The following is a 15,178-nucleotide window of genomic DNA, read 5'->3' on the forward strand; positions in this document are numbered from 1 at the left end:
TATATTTAAAATAAAAAGATATCAAAAGATACTATGATTGAAATATTTTAAAAATTATATTTATTATTAGTCTGAATTAAAATATAGTATGAATTTCTATGAATAGGTCCATTTTTAAAAAAATCACACATGAATCAAGGTTGTGACTTCTGTTTTAATATATAAGATAATAAGTAAACATAATTATCAAAATTTTAAATATGTATCTGACATATACGCACCCCATTCATCATCTTTGAGCTTATGGTGCATCTGATAGCTCAAATTTATTCAACTAAAAGCACTGCACAAATTTGCACCAAAATTAAAAACAGTTGATCTGCCATGGCCAAAACAGACCACCAAGTGTTCATTAGTTTCAGAGGAGCAGACGTGCGAAAAAACTTCCTAAGCTTCCTTACAGACGGGCTAAAAAGGGCATGCGTAAATTACTATGTCGACACTAAAGAGACGAAAGGTGAAGTTCTTGACATCCTTCTTCAAAGGATCCAAGAGTCGCGGCTCGTGCTGATCATCTTGTCCGAAAACTACATGCAGTCGAATTGGTGCATCAAAGAGCTGCGCACGACGACTAAGGATATAAAAGAGTCAAGAAGGAAGGTCATCCCGATCTTCTATAATGTCCAAGTCGCAGATGTGAAGGACAAATGGAAAGTTGGCGAACAAGCAGAAGGAGTCGAAGGAGAAGAGACAGTGGAAGAGAGGGAGAAAAACGTGAAGGAAGCTTTGATGATTCTTACGAGGCATATGGGTATGAGATCTGATGAGTACGGGTAAGACTCTTGTCCAGTAATGTGATACAAAAAAAAAAAGATGTGACTCCAGAGTAGTTCTGAAATTGTTTCTGTGACACCCCGACCCAGCATAGCTGAAATGGTCGGCGATATCATGACACTTGTCTCCAGCCACAAGGCCGAAACAATGTGTCTTTAGGATCCCAGGACGTCTTTGACAAAAACCCACCAATATGCGTCGAACCTGAAATGAAAAGGGAAGAAGGAGGGGTGAGCATTTCGACAAAAGCTCAGTGAGGGAAGCTCTAGGAGCCCCGAAATCAATCACCAACAATCATCACACAACATAGCATAAACATCTAACTTTAACATCCAGTAATCGAAAACAATCAACAAGAAACGAGGATAAACCCCGGCGGTGCCAACAATGAGACCACACCACCTAAATCGGTACCCGTGTTCCTCATGTTGTCGCGCGAGAACTTTCATGTTGCGTTGTCTCCACGACATCACGCTGTCTCACGCCTTCACGCAATCAAGTTACCGACACCGGTTCTCGCTTGATCCGCCACCATGTTCATACGCTCCATGTTGTCTCCACGACATCACGCTTCTACGTTACTTCATTTACAGGCACGCCGCATGCCCGCTCCGGCGATGAATCATGCCAACTCAGACGATTGCCACATGACCCAACAAGAAACGATGTAACGCCCGAGACATACATATATGTCATTCCACCACGTTACACCGGCACACATATGCCTTAAGCATTCTCTAACTCATTTATATATTCTCATTATATAGATATCATCCTCTTATACAATAACCCCAATCAATACAATCATCACATTCAATCCTCAAACATCATTCAACCATATTTTAACAACCTTAGCAATAGATCTATGTTTTTCACACATCAAGCATCAAGATATTTATATATATCATATGTATACTTATTTATATTAGTAGATCTATAGAAAGTAACAAGTAAGGATGAATGATCAACCTAGACACTTCTACCATGATGAGATAATGATAGAAGGAGATAGAGATTGCAACAAGTCCTCACCTTGGTCTTAGATCTGAGAATGGGAAAGAGAGTAGAACCAGATCTGAAGCTTATGGCTTTCAACGAACCAGATCTACAAATAAACAGGTAGATGCTACCATCAAAGACCCGAGATAAGAGATCTCAAAGGAGGAATAGAAAGGAGTAGAAGAAAATGACACTAGGGTTCCTTACCTCACCAGTGACCAGATCTAGAAAGAAGACATGGAGAGATCTGGACATAGAATTGGATTGGTTCATCGGGGATCTCCAACGGCTTGGCTCCAGCCTTCAGCAAACGGCGAACATCAGAGAGAGAGAGAGAGAGAGAGAGAGAGAGAGAGAGAGAGAGAGAGAGAGAGAGAGAGAGAGAGAGAGAGAGAGAGAGAGAGAGAGAGAGAGAGAGAGAGAGAGAGAGAGAGAGAGAGAGAGACGCAGGCGAGAGAGAACGAGAGAGAAGAGAAAAGAGAAACCATGACGGCTAGGGTTTTCAAATCTCTCTGAAACTCTGCAGGGCTTCGCTCTGATTTCTAAATGGAAGAGAAAAGAAGGAGGAGGCTCCTTTTTATAAAAAAATGAGGTGGAAACCCTAGGGTTTACTACGCGGGCCAGAAATAAAAGAGAAAGACTTGATGGGCTTTGGTCCAAATCAAGTTAATTAATAAGAAAACAAAATCATTCCGGTTTGGGAGAACCGGGATGTGACAATTCTACCCCACTTAAATGGGAATTCGCCCCGAATTCCGAACGGAGCAACGGTAAAACTCAACCATTAAGTAAGAGATTAGGAACTTGTTCGATTCATATTGGTGTGAGTCAAGACTGACCCTCTAGGTTAGGACTAGAGAGTCTTTCCTGGGCTCTGATACCACTTGTGACACCCCGACCCAGCATAGCTGAAATGATCGGCGATATCATGACACTTGTCTCCAGCCACAAGGCCGAAACAATGTGTCTTTAGGATCCCAGGACGCCTTTGACAAAAACCCACCAATATGAGTCGAACCTGAAATGAAAAGGGAAGAAGGAGGGGTGAGCATTTCGACAAAAGCTCAGTGAGGGAAGCTCTAGGAGCCCCAAAATCAATCACCAACAATCATCACACAACATAGCATAAACATCTAACTTTAACATCCAGTAATCGAAAACAATCAACAAGAAACGAGGATAAACCCCGGCGGTGCCAACAATGAGACCACACCACCTAAATCGGTACCCGTGTTCCTCATGTTGTCGCGCGAGAACTTTCATGTTGCGTTGTCTCCACGACATCACGCTGTCTCACGCCTTCACGCAATCAAGTTACCGACACCGGTTCTCGCTTGATCCGCCACCATGTTCATACGCTCCACGTTGTCTCCACGACATCACGCTTCTACGTTACTTCATTTACAGGCACGCCGCATGCCCGCTCCGGCGATGAATCATGCCAATTCAAACGATTGCCACATGACCCAACAAGAAACGATGTAACGCCCGAGACATACATATATGTCATTCCACCACGTTACACCGGCACACATATGCCTTAAGCATTCTCTAACTCATTTATATATTCTCATTATATAGATATCATCCTCTTATACAATAACCCCAATCAATACAATCAGCACATTCAATCCTCAAACATCATTCAACCATATTTTAACAACCTTAGCAATAGATCTATGTTTTTCAAACATCAAGCATCAAGATATTTATATATATCATATGTATACTTATTTATATTAGTAGATCTACAGAAAGTAACAAGTAAGGATGAATGATCAACCTAGACACTTCTACCATGATGAGATAATGATAGAAGGAGATAGAGATTGCAACAAGCCCTCACCTTAGTCTTAGATCTGAGAATGGGAAAGAGAGTAGAACCAGATCTGAAGCTTATGGCTTTCAACGAACCAGATCTACAAATAAACGGGTAGGTGCTACCATCAAAGACCCGAGATAAGAGATCTCAAAGGAGGAATAGAAAGGAGTAGAAGAAAATGACACTAGGGTTCCTTACCTCACCAGTGACCAGATCTAGAAAGAAGACATGGAGAGATCTGGACATAGAATTGGATTGGTTCATCGGGGATCTCCAACGGCTTGGCTCCAGCCTTCAGCAAACGGCGAACATCAAGGAGAGAGAGAGAGAGAGAGAGAGAGAGAGAGAGAGAGAGAGAGAGAGACGCAGGCGAGAGAGAACGAGAGAGAATAGAAAAGAGAAACCATGATGGCTAGGGTTTTCAAATCTCTCTGAAACTCTGTAGGGCTTCGCTCTGATTTCTAAATGGAAGAGAAAAGAAGGAGGAAGCTCCTTTTTATAAAAAAATGAGGTGGAAACCCTAGGGTTTACTACGCGGGCCAGAAATAAAAGAGAAAGACTTGATGGGCTTTGGTCCTAATCAAGTTAATTAATAAGAAAACAAAATCATTCCGGTTTGGGAGAACCGGGATGTGACAGTTTCTTTGATAAAAGGATAGTGTTCTTTTCCTATTGTTTAATTAAACAGCGTGTAAACAATTGGTGGTGGATGTTCAGTTGCTGTTTGGGTTTCAGTTCCGTTCTGATAAAATATCAGGAACTGACTAAAAGTAGAAATTTTTTCCGATACAGATTGGATCCGGTTTGGTTTTTTGGATAACTTTGGATAACATGAATGAAAATATCAGGCAATCTTTCCTATAAAATAGCTAATAGCTCGGGTTATGGAGACTAAAATATTGGATAATTTCTATAATTTCATATAGTTCGAATAAAATACTAGGTAGTTCAGTTCTTTTTAAAATATCAGATATGTAGAACATAAATTTTTGGTTTATAGATGTATTTTCGTTTCGATTTTAATTTTCTGGACGTAGAAAAATAAGAATAGTTGAGTTATTTGTAAGTTAAGATCCTGTTTTGATTTTATATGGGAAAAATGTTCCTTTGTGACCCATTTCTTGAGTTCAGATCCCACACACATTCTTAGCTAGATATTGCCTAAAATGTGTAAACAGTTCATTCACAAGTTTCTACTTAGATAAAAATGTGGTGGATTAGATATATCTAGATAAATTGTAACATTTCTTGAGCTTGTTAGTTATGAAAATATGACAGTTTCGAGCAAGCTTAACAAGTCAGAAATTTTGCCTAAAATGTGTAAACAGTTCATTCACATGTTCGTATACTATATATCCACTATCTACTACATTGGCAGAGCTAGGTTTTGATTTTATATGACCCATGTAAAACCAATATCTAGCTCTGCCAGTGTCGTAGATAGTGAATATGTGAATGAACTCTTTAAACATTTTCGGCAAAATTTCTGACTTGTTAAGCTTGCTTGAAAGTGCCATATTTTCATAATTAACAAGCTCAAGAAAATTTTACAATTTATCTAGATATATCTAATCCACCACATTGTTATCTAAGATACTAGAAACTTGAAAGTGTATCAAATTAATCATGGGTTTGATTCAGTAAGAGTGTTTTCCAAGTAGTCTGCCAATAGGTTAACTTACTTTCAACTCACTGATTTTCTTTGTTTCATCACATTATTTTGCAGTACTGACTGTGAATTCATAGAACATATCGTCAAGGAAGTAAAGAAAGTGTTGACCAGTATCGAACAAGAGGAGAAGGTGAAGGCTTCCGTCAATACTACGGTGAGATCTGAAGGTGAGAAGCAGGAGGTGTCTTCGCTCACGGGGACAAACTTGCCAGGAGAAGAAGAAGAGCTTGAGACAAAGGAAAATGTTAAGTTCTTTGGGATCACGCAACGTCTACAAAAGCTACAAGAGAAGTTAGGTATGCATGGAGTGGTTTCCAAGGAAACTCGTATTATTGGAGTTCTTGGGATGGCTGGTATTGGTAAAACCACAATCGCACACAAGTTCTTTGAGGAGGGAAAAAACAAGTTTCATCGAAGAATGTTTTTCGATGATATTGATAAAACCTCAAAGGAAGAAGGGCTTACTGAATTACGGGTTAGACTCCTTAGAAAGCTTTTGAAGAAGAAAGATAAGACGATAACCGAAGAGACCACACATGAATCCGTGGAGACGGAGCTACTTGATAGCAATGTTTTTCTTGTCCTGGATAACGTAAGCAACAAGAAACAACTAGAGTATCTTCTCGGAAACAGAAGGTGGATTAGCCAAGGCAGCAAGGTTGTTATTGTGACAAGTGATAAATCATTGGTCGAGGATGTTGTCAGTGATACTTACGTTGTCCCAGGATTGAACGAGAAGGAAGGGTTAGAGTGTTTTTGTTATCATGCCTTTGGTGACCACAAAGTCCATGAAGGAAGTTTGATGAAGCAATCAAGAGAGTTTGTGGATTACGCTAGAGGAAACCCATTAGCTCTCAAGGTACTTGGACCGGAGCTTCGTGGTAGAGACAAGGCTCACTGGGAATCCAAGCTACTTCAACTCGCACAGAGTCCAAGCAATGTGTTGAATGTGAGTTACGATGGTCTTAGCCAGCAACAAAAGGAAGCATTTCTTGATGTCACTTGTTTCTTCAGATCAGAAAATCACAAGTTTGTGACAGCTTTGGTCGATTCTGAGCCTGACAAGGGTAGTAGCGAGATCAGAGATCTTGCGGACAAGTTCCTGATAGATATCACTGGTGGCCGAGTAGAGATGCATAATTTACTTTACACACTGGGGAAGAAACTAGCTTCCAAACAACAAAAGAGGCTATGTAACCATCATGAAATTATCCGAGCGTTAAAGAAAAAAACGGTAAGGACCAACTAATCTTGAAACTTAACCAGAGGTCGTTACCTCAACTAAAAAATATCCTGTTCATTGTGTCAAAGGTTGTGATTACTGGGACAAACTAATATTACATGTTGTGGTTTCGGTTCTGGGGATTACGAGTTTCGACCCGAACCTCCTGGTATTAAAAAATAAATAATTGAAACTAAAAAAGTTTTGCTAACTTGTCTTCTTGAACTGGTTCACAGGGGAAAAGCACTATCAATGGTATCAGAGGTATGTTTTTGGACATGTCTGAAGTAGGCACTGACACAGCATTAAGCAAAGAGGCTTTTAATGGGATGGACAATCTTCGATATCTCAAAATCTATGACTCTCAGTTTCCTCAAGAAAATGAAGCTGGCTACAAACTACACTTCTCCAATGGAGTTAAGTTACCGTTACAAAAGATCAGGTATCTCCACTGGCTGAGATTCCCAGGGGAAGAACTTCCTCAAGACTTCAACCCTAAAAATCTTATTGACCTCAAGCTGCCTTATAGCAAGATTAAACGGCTTTGGGATGGTGTTAAGGTATGGGCATCACACTTGATCTATATATGATGGGAATGCAAGTCCTTCCTTTCTGATTCTAACTCTTTGTCCAATCTATTTTCATGATAGGATACATCAAAATTAACATGGGTCGATCTCAGCCACTCAGTCAACCTTAGCGAGTTGTCGGGGTTATTGGGATCCCAAAATCTTCGAAGATTGAACCTGGAAGGCTGCAAAGAGTTGAAAACATTAGACGCGAGGATGGAGAACTTGACAAGCCTTGTTTTCCTGAATCTGAGGGGCTGCTCAAGTCTTGTATCACTCACAGAGATGAATATGGAGTCTCTTACAACACTCATCCTCAGTGACTGCTCGAATCTCGAGGAGTTTCAGATAATATCAGAACAACTAGAGGCATTATACTTAGATGGAACATCCATAAAGACACTTCCTCCATCTATGATCAAGCTCCAGAAACTAGTCTTGTTGAACCTCAAGGACTGCACAAATCTAGCGACCGTGCCCGGCTGTCTTGGAAATATGAAAGCTCTTCAAGAAGTAATACTCTCAGGTTGTAAAAAGATGGAGACCTTTCCTGATCTGCAAGAGAACATGAGACGGCTGCGGATATTTCTGCTTGATGGAACATCGATAAAAGAGGTGCCAAAGCTATTGCAAAACCCTGGCCTCTCAAGATGGCCACACCATGGTGGTGTCAAAGGCTTCCCCTTGTTGAGACACATCAGCTTAAGAGGAAACGATAAGATCCAAAGCCTGCAACCTGACATTGGTGACCTGTACCATCTAAAATATATAGACTTGAAGTTCTGCAAGAACCTTGCATCTGTTCCGACGCTCCCACCAAACCTTCAATGCTTAAATGCACATGGCTGTGAGTCACTGACAACATTGGGAAACCCACTTGCCCATCTTGTTCTGACAGATCAAATCCATGCCACACTCATTTTCTCAAACTGCAACAAACTTGATGAAGATGCAAAAACTGGTATCATTTCATACATTCAGAAGAAGAGTCAGTTGATGTCAGATGCACTTGATCGCTACAATTTGGTCTCACTCTCCCTCAAGTTTCCTTCTCTAAAATAACCAAATCGTTAGTTTTGAGATTCTTTAATGTATCATACCTTTTGCAGGGCTCTGTTGTGGAATCTTTTGTTGGAGCTTGCTTTCCTGGATGTGAAGTACATGCATCGTTAAGTCACCAAGCCTACGGATCAGTGATAGTACTACCAGAACTGTCGCGACACTGGAGTAACAATGGGACCACTGGTGTAGTTCTATGTGCAGTTGTCTGCTCTACAGATTACCAAGACCAAAACAATCATGTCCTAGTGAAATGCACCTGTGAGTTCAAGACTTCAGATGGGTCTTTGAGGCAGTTTAGTTGCATGGTAGGAGGAAATCGGCCGCGGACGATCAACTCAGACCACGTATTTGTTGGATACACGAGCTGGTTGCAGATCAAGAAACAAAAGGAAGCAGATGATGATGATGATAAGAAGGATTATAGTTGTAGTGATGATGATCAGGCTTCTCTTAGATTTGAAGTGATAGATAGTACAAGAGAGCTGGTGAAGAATTGTCAGGTGATAAAGTGTGGTTTCAGTTTGGTCAATGAATCTGATGAAGCTGAAAGTTTTTCTTGGGAGGTCAACAGGATCCATGGTGAAGCTTCAGAGATGGAAGTGATCAATCAACAAGGAGAAACAAGCACAGTGAGTAATAACAGCACCCAGGGTGTATTAGCAAGCAGAATAATTGATAATGAAGAAGCTTTGAGGAGCCAACAAAGAGAAACAAGATCCATAGGTAATAACAATAACGATACCAATGGTGTGTTGATGTTGTTACAAGCTTATTCAGACGATAGCGAATTAACTGATGGTGATGAATCTCAAAGGATGGAAGAGATCAACCAACAAGGACACAAAATCTCAATAGGTGATGTATCAATGGTGTCTCAGGATTCAGAAGAAAGTGACGAATCAGAGATTAATGAACAAGATGAGACAAACTCTTGCGTATCTTCAGAGGATCAAGGGAATAGCTATGTGCAGGAATGTGGTAGAGTAACAGAAAACACAAGTGGGCAGATGATAAAACCTGTTGGGCTTCTTTGTCTTATGATCTCCATTTCTGCTGGAGCTGCTTTCATCCTTGGAAAGAGAAAGAGATGAAGACTCTCCATCATAGACATGAATCCATATGGATCCCTTCATTATCTAGCCATTACGTTCTCTGTAATAATCTTTTGTCATATTGTACAAGATCTTTAGACCTACAACTAGACGACTACATTTCATAGTAGTAAAATAGAAAGTTAAATTTTTATGGTTTGTGTTGGAGATGGGTTTGTCAACGGTAACAAATGAAAGTTGGGTAAGAAACGGAAATCGGTAAGGAAAAAGAAGTAGGAAAGCTTAGAGAAAAGGAAAAGATGCCGACTTCAAATTTATATATAAATACTCTTGCACCATGTGTAGTAATAAAATTTTTAAATTTAAATTTAAAAATTTTATTACTATTTTAGATTTTATAATTTTTACCTATATTTTAATCTAATTTTTATTTAAATTATATTTAAGAATATATATATGTATATATTTAAATTTATAATCTTAGAAGGATTTTTATTTATTTATTTTGAATAAAATGTATTAAAAATACATGTATAAATTAATAAAAGGTGATATAAAATTTATATAATTATCAAAAGTAAAACTAAATAATATTTTTAATGAAATTGATTGTATAAGAAAATGCGTCAAATTCACTTTGTAAATAATGTCTAGAGAATTTTTTCCTCTAATTTTTAGAACATATTTGATTCTTTAGTAAAGAACTACGAACAGATTAATCCCTTTTTGAGAGATATGTATGCAAAGGTTCATCTATGATCAATAAAACACATTCTCTACAAATTCGTCGAGTTTCGGTTTCAATATATATGAGGCTATCTTAAACCTGCCATCAAATGAGTTATATGTAATTTCACTGAATTCATATTTAACAAATGACCTGCAGACGTGGTGATAGGAGGTGGAGATTTTCGCGTAGCGGTCTATGGACAACAGTGAGAATTCCCGATCATTAGATACTATTTGGGTTTAAATTTGCTAAATTAACTTGTTTAGTAGATTAGTTTTAAGTCATGATTGTTATTTTGTTGCCGTAAGTTGCCTCGGAGTGGGTTCTAGCTGTCACCTTCTTGTGGGCTCTTCTGTCTGTGTTACAGCTAAATGAGAGTGTATAGATGGCAGCATAAGATTGGAGAATGATAGCACATTGAAGGAAATAATTGCAGGCTTGCAGAGAAATCCTAAGTTCAAGAAACATTATTCTTGGTTTCAGGATATATATTCTAAGAAGGAAAAGCAAGATTGTAGTTCCTCAGAATGTAGCATTGTGGAATGATATATTGGAGTGGTTGCACGGTTCAGGTCAAGGAGGTCACTATGATCGTGATGTTACAGTAAAAATGGTGAAGAGTTTATTTTACTGGACGGGGTTGGCCAAAGATCAAAGCTATCTACGGAGATGCAAGGTATGTCAGAGCTGCAAGTATGATACAGCTGCAAGTCCATGGTTACTGCAACCACTGCCTATACCTGAAGAAGTATGGATTGACATATCAATGGATTTTATAGATAGGTTACCAATCTCTTTTTGGAAATCTCTGATCTTGGTGGTAGTTGACAGGCTGAGTAAAACTGCACATTTTATGGCTTTTACTCATCCCTACCCTGCAGCTTCAGTAGCTCAAACGTTTCTGGATAATATCTTCAAGTTACATCGGTTTCCACGCTCAATAGTGAGTGAATGAGATTTTGTGTTTCTCAGTGACTTCTAGCAAGAGTTGTTTAAGCTTCAGGGGTGTTCTTTGAATATGTCTACATCTTATCATCCTCAGAGTGAGTGATGGCCAGAAAAAAGGGGTTAATCACTTTTGGAAACATAGCTCAGATGCATGACCAGTAACAAGACTTATCTGTGGAGAAAATGTTACCATTGGCTGAATATTAGTACAACAAAAATTACCACACTTCGACAAACACAACACAACACCATATGAGGTAGTTTTTAGTCAACCTCCACCGATCCATTTACCACACCTTGCTGGTGAGTCGAAAGTGCAGATAGTCGTGAAGAGTTTGGAGGAACGAGAGAAGACGTTGTTTATACTCATGTTCCATCTCTTACGCGCTCAACATCGAATGAATCAGTTAGCAGATAAGCATAGGAGTGAGAGAAGCTTTGAGATTGGGGATTGGGTGTTCTTGAAGCTCCAACCATATAGACAGCAGTCAGTGGTCAACAGAACTTCATAGAAATTGTCACCTAAATACTATGGACCTTACAAGATCTTGGACAAGTTTGGTCTAGTGACTTACAAGTTTCAGCTACCTGCAACTTCTGAAATACACATGTTTTCATGTGTCTCAGTTAAAGAAATTGGTGGGTGATGTATCTACTACAACGGCTTTGCCTTAAGTGGTTTATGAAACATTGACCAAGATGCCTAAGTACATAATGGAAAGGAAAATAGTGCAGAGACGTGGTCAAGCTGCTACACTGGTTTTAGTGAAATGGGCAAACCAGTTGGAAGAAGAAGCAATGTGGGAATGCTTATTTCATTTGAAGAAGTACCCACAGTTTTCATACTAACCTTGTGGACAAGGTTCTTTGGGGAGAGGGTTGTGTTACAGCTAAATGGGAGAGTACAGATGGCATCAGAAGTTTGGAGAGTGGAGCTGCCGAGAGTCGTTGACTAGTTAGTTACAGAAGTAACAGCTGGCAACGGTTGATTGGACGATCAAAATAAGACGCTAGAGTCATTGTTGGATGTACAAAGTAAAAGACAGAGTGTTGTTCGTACTGATCATTTATTCAGAATCATTGTAATACTTTCTATTACAATTCTTGTTGTTCTTGAGTTTGCTGAGTCTGAAGATTGTTTTTATTTCGAAATCTTCTACAGGTAGACTTTGATTCCTCGTTTTATGAACGTCGGATTGATCATATAGTGAAACATCGGTTTAACTCTATCAGTCAGGGGATTGCTTTTTCATCCACCAATTTATGTATTAAAATGAGTATTTTCTTTGAAATAAAATGGTAATTTTCTTGGGAAAAAAAAACAAATGACCCACAGGGAATAGAGAATTATCTTCAAAAGATCATTCTCGGTGACAATAGATACAAAACGTCTAAAAAACAGATAATCAGTAACCTATCTGGAGCAGTTACTAGAGGAGTTATTACAGCAGTTATCTGGATCGGTTACCAAGTCAAGTAACTGATGGATTAACAGTTTCTGGATCAGGTAACTAACATGGACAGTTATTGAACGAAGTTGACTGAGAAAGGATCAAATAAATGACGGGATTGGTTATCTCTTTGAGTGAAAATAAGAAATAGTGTCGGGAGGGGTTATGGGCAGTTTGGCTGAGAGAAAATCGCCAAACTCTTTTTAGTGAAGATTCTCGTGGACAAAAGGGAACACGACAAGAAAAAAAGAATAATGAGAGAGAAAATGGGAATTAGTCTGAGTCTTTGCGGATATACCACGAGCTAATAGATGGTCGATCCAGTAGTGAGCAAGCGGTTGTGATTAATGTATGTGGAGATAATGATGGAACGCGATGAAGAACTGAGGAACCGGTAGTTGGGCCGATGATGATTGAGTGAGATCAAATTAAGGAAATGGTGTTTCGGCGTGGTCTGTGGGAAACTGGAACCATGTACTGATGAGAAGCGACCTAATCGCGATATCCGAAATAGGGTGTTATTTGTACTCTTCCGAAGAGACAATCACAATACAGAACTACAGTCTATGAGTTAATCTTAGATAAGAAAAATACATATATGCAAAGAAATTTGGTTTAGGGATGTTGTGAGCTTATCAAACATGTGTTTAATGCTTGTCTTAAACGGTTGAATTTGCAAAGAAATTTAGAATTCTAGAATCTTGACATAGATAATATCTGCAACGAAAGTTAATTAATTTGAATATTGGCTCCGATTGGTGACATGTTGATTTAAAGTTGATTTACAATAAAAATTATAACTTGATGTAACTCGAAGTAGAAACTATGTGGTAGAAACTGTAGATTTATGTTGTGAATTCGCAGAAAAAATATGAGTTACAATTTTTTTTACTTATTGACTGGTAACGTTTTTGATGTATAAATTGCAGTATATATATATATATATATAAAATATAAATATCAGTAATAATAACTTAACATGTTAACAAAAAAATTATAAATAATAATTAAATTTATTATAAAATTGATTAAATTTAAAATATATTAAACTAAGTAAATTAAATTAAACTAAAATTAAGGAAATAAAGTAATATAATTATGTAAATCTTCTACCAAAATGTACATATATATTTACATATACATTTTTTTTGACAACTTTTTTCTTGGGACAACATTTACATATAATTTAATGTATGTAAAAACCTTTAGTTACCAAATAGATTTAGCAATTAAATTATAGAAATAATCTTAGATAGTTTAAATAGAACTAATAGTTTATAAATGGACTAACTAGTAAACATCTATATAAAATAAATGTTTCACGTGAGACAACTATGAATGCATTTTTTTTAAATGTTAAAGTTCAAAAAGTAACCGTATGATAACTGACTTAAAACCAAAAAAAAAAAACTAATTCAACTTCTAATACATGGCATTTTGTTTGATGTTGAGTTAAGACTTGAGTTATCAATTTTTTCAAAGGATTAACTCAAAATTGTAACTCATATATAATACATTGTAACTCGAACACTAACTCAAAAAAATAAAAGTAACTCATGAATGGTAACATTTTTGAATTACACCCTTAACTCAAACTTAATCAATGGTAACTCATGTCACCATGAAGTACATTTTTAGTTAAAGCTTTATCAATTCGTCCAATCTACAATTTTGATTTACCTGAGAATATCCCTAAGTTTACGATCTTCCTAATCGAACGTACAACCGTTTTTATTTGTCTTTTATTCATATTACATTTATCTTTGTTTAGTTTGATTCGAAAACTGATATCTATTGAGTGATCTTCAATCTCTATATATAGGTTTAAACTCTACATATTACTTCACTAGGGACTAATTTGATGAGCATATCAGCAGTGCATAATGTTCTGGACATTTTATGACAAATTTGAAAGCCCAAAATAGCATAAACTCCAAAACGTAAAAAAGTACAGTATATGATCAATAATAACCAAAGAATAAAAACAAAATACTTCTATTTGTCAGAAAAAAAGACGAAATACTTTAACACTATAAACCAGAACACACAGAACCACAAAAATTAGGATTAAGAATCACATGGTCTCAGATTATACCAACGATTTCTCATAATTAAGAAATGTAGAGAAAATACACTTTAGTGGAAGAAAATCAACTGTTGGCACTAATAATAATAATAAAAATTGTGCAACAAATCTAGCAACAAAAATGGTTTCCTTTCATTATTGATGTGATACAGGATCAGCAAAAACCAAACGTGAAACTCGATATATAGTACCACGTGCTAAATGAGTATACCTAATTTTAGACCGAATATTCGTGACGTGATGTGGGATGTGGCGGTCATTGCTACACCCAATCTTTTAGTCGGAATCATAATCAAAACTTCCAAAGTCCATCGGCGGGATGTGGGATGTGGGATGTGGCAGTCATTGTTGTCCCTGGTGAAGGATTCCACACGTAGGTATGCTTTGAGATTGGAACTCCATTGTAGGATGTGGACGAGCTATAAGTTATTTGTCCAGGCCCATATCGAGAATTATGGTTGTTCTGGAGCCCACTCGGAGCTAGACTAGATTGAACCGTGCTATAAGGTTGTTGTGGTCGCTGTCCAGAACATATTAATTGATTGGTCTGGGCTGCTAATGTATTTCCTGTGGCAGAAGCTGAACCTGCACATTGGCCCATGTTATAGATGCCTTGCATCGGGGGTTGCAGAGACTGTTGTGAACCAAATCCACTGGGACCTGTTATCCATCCTTGATGAGACATGATGCTATATGGAACTTGTAGAGATTGTGAATCAAATCCCGAGAGGACAGTGGTATTGGGACCTAATGAGTTGCCTCCTGATAAACTGGAACCAGAACCAAGCCAC

At 37.9% G+C, this 15,178-nt stretch overlaps 1 protein-coding gene and 1 long non-coding RNA gene across 2 annotated transcripts; one reads left to right on the forward strand and one right to left on the reverse strand.

Moving 5' to 3' along the window:
• Nucleotides 1–46: 46 nt before the first annotated feature.
• On the forward strand, nucleotides 47–13,921 carry LOC103853614 (disease resistance-like protein CSA1). Its single transcript, XM_009130523.3, has 5 exons — nucleotides 47–773; nucleotides 5,322–6,501; nucleotides 6,726–7,049; nucleotides 7,140–8,084; nucleotides 8,168–13,921. The coding sequence occupies exons 1-5, from the start codon at nucleotides 325–327 to the stop codon at nucleotides 9,209–9,211; spliced, it is 3,942 nt and encodes a 1,313-aa protein (XP_009128771.1). The 5' UTR covers nucleotides 47–324; the 3' UTR covers nucleotides 9,212–13,921.
• On the reverse strand, nucleotides 772–5,327 carry LOC117131730. Its single transcript, XR_004454957.1, has 3 exons — nucleotides 1,981–5,327; nucleotides 1,807–1,879; nucleotides 772–978 (listed from the first exon to the last, which is right to left on the reverse strand). It is a non-coding gene; the product is annotated as an uncharacterized LOC117131730 (long non-coding RNA).
• Nucleotides 13,922–15,178: the final 1,257 nt, after the last annotated feature.

Source organism: Brassica rapa, chromosome A02, assembly GCF_000309985.2.
Source record: "Brassica rapa cultivar Chiifu-401-42 chromosome A02, CAAS_Brap_v3.01, whole genome shotgun sequence".
NCBI classification, from domain to species: domain Eukaryota; kingdom Viridiplantae; phylum Streptophyta; class Magnoliopsida; order Brassicales; family Brassicaceae; genus Brassica; species Brassica rapa.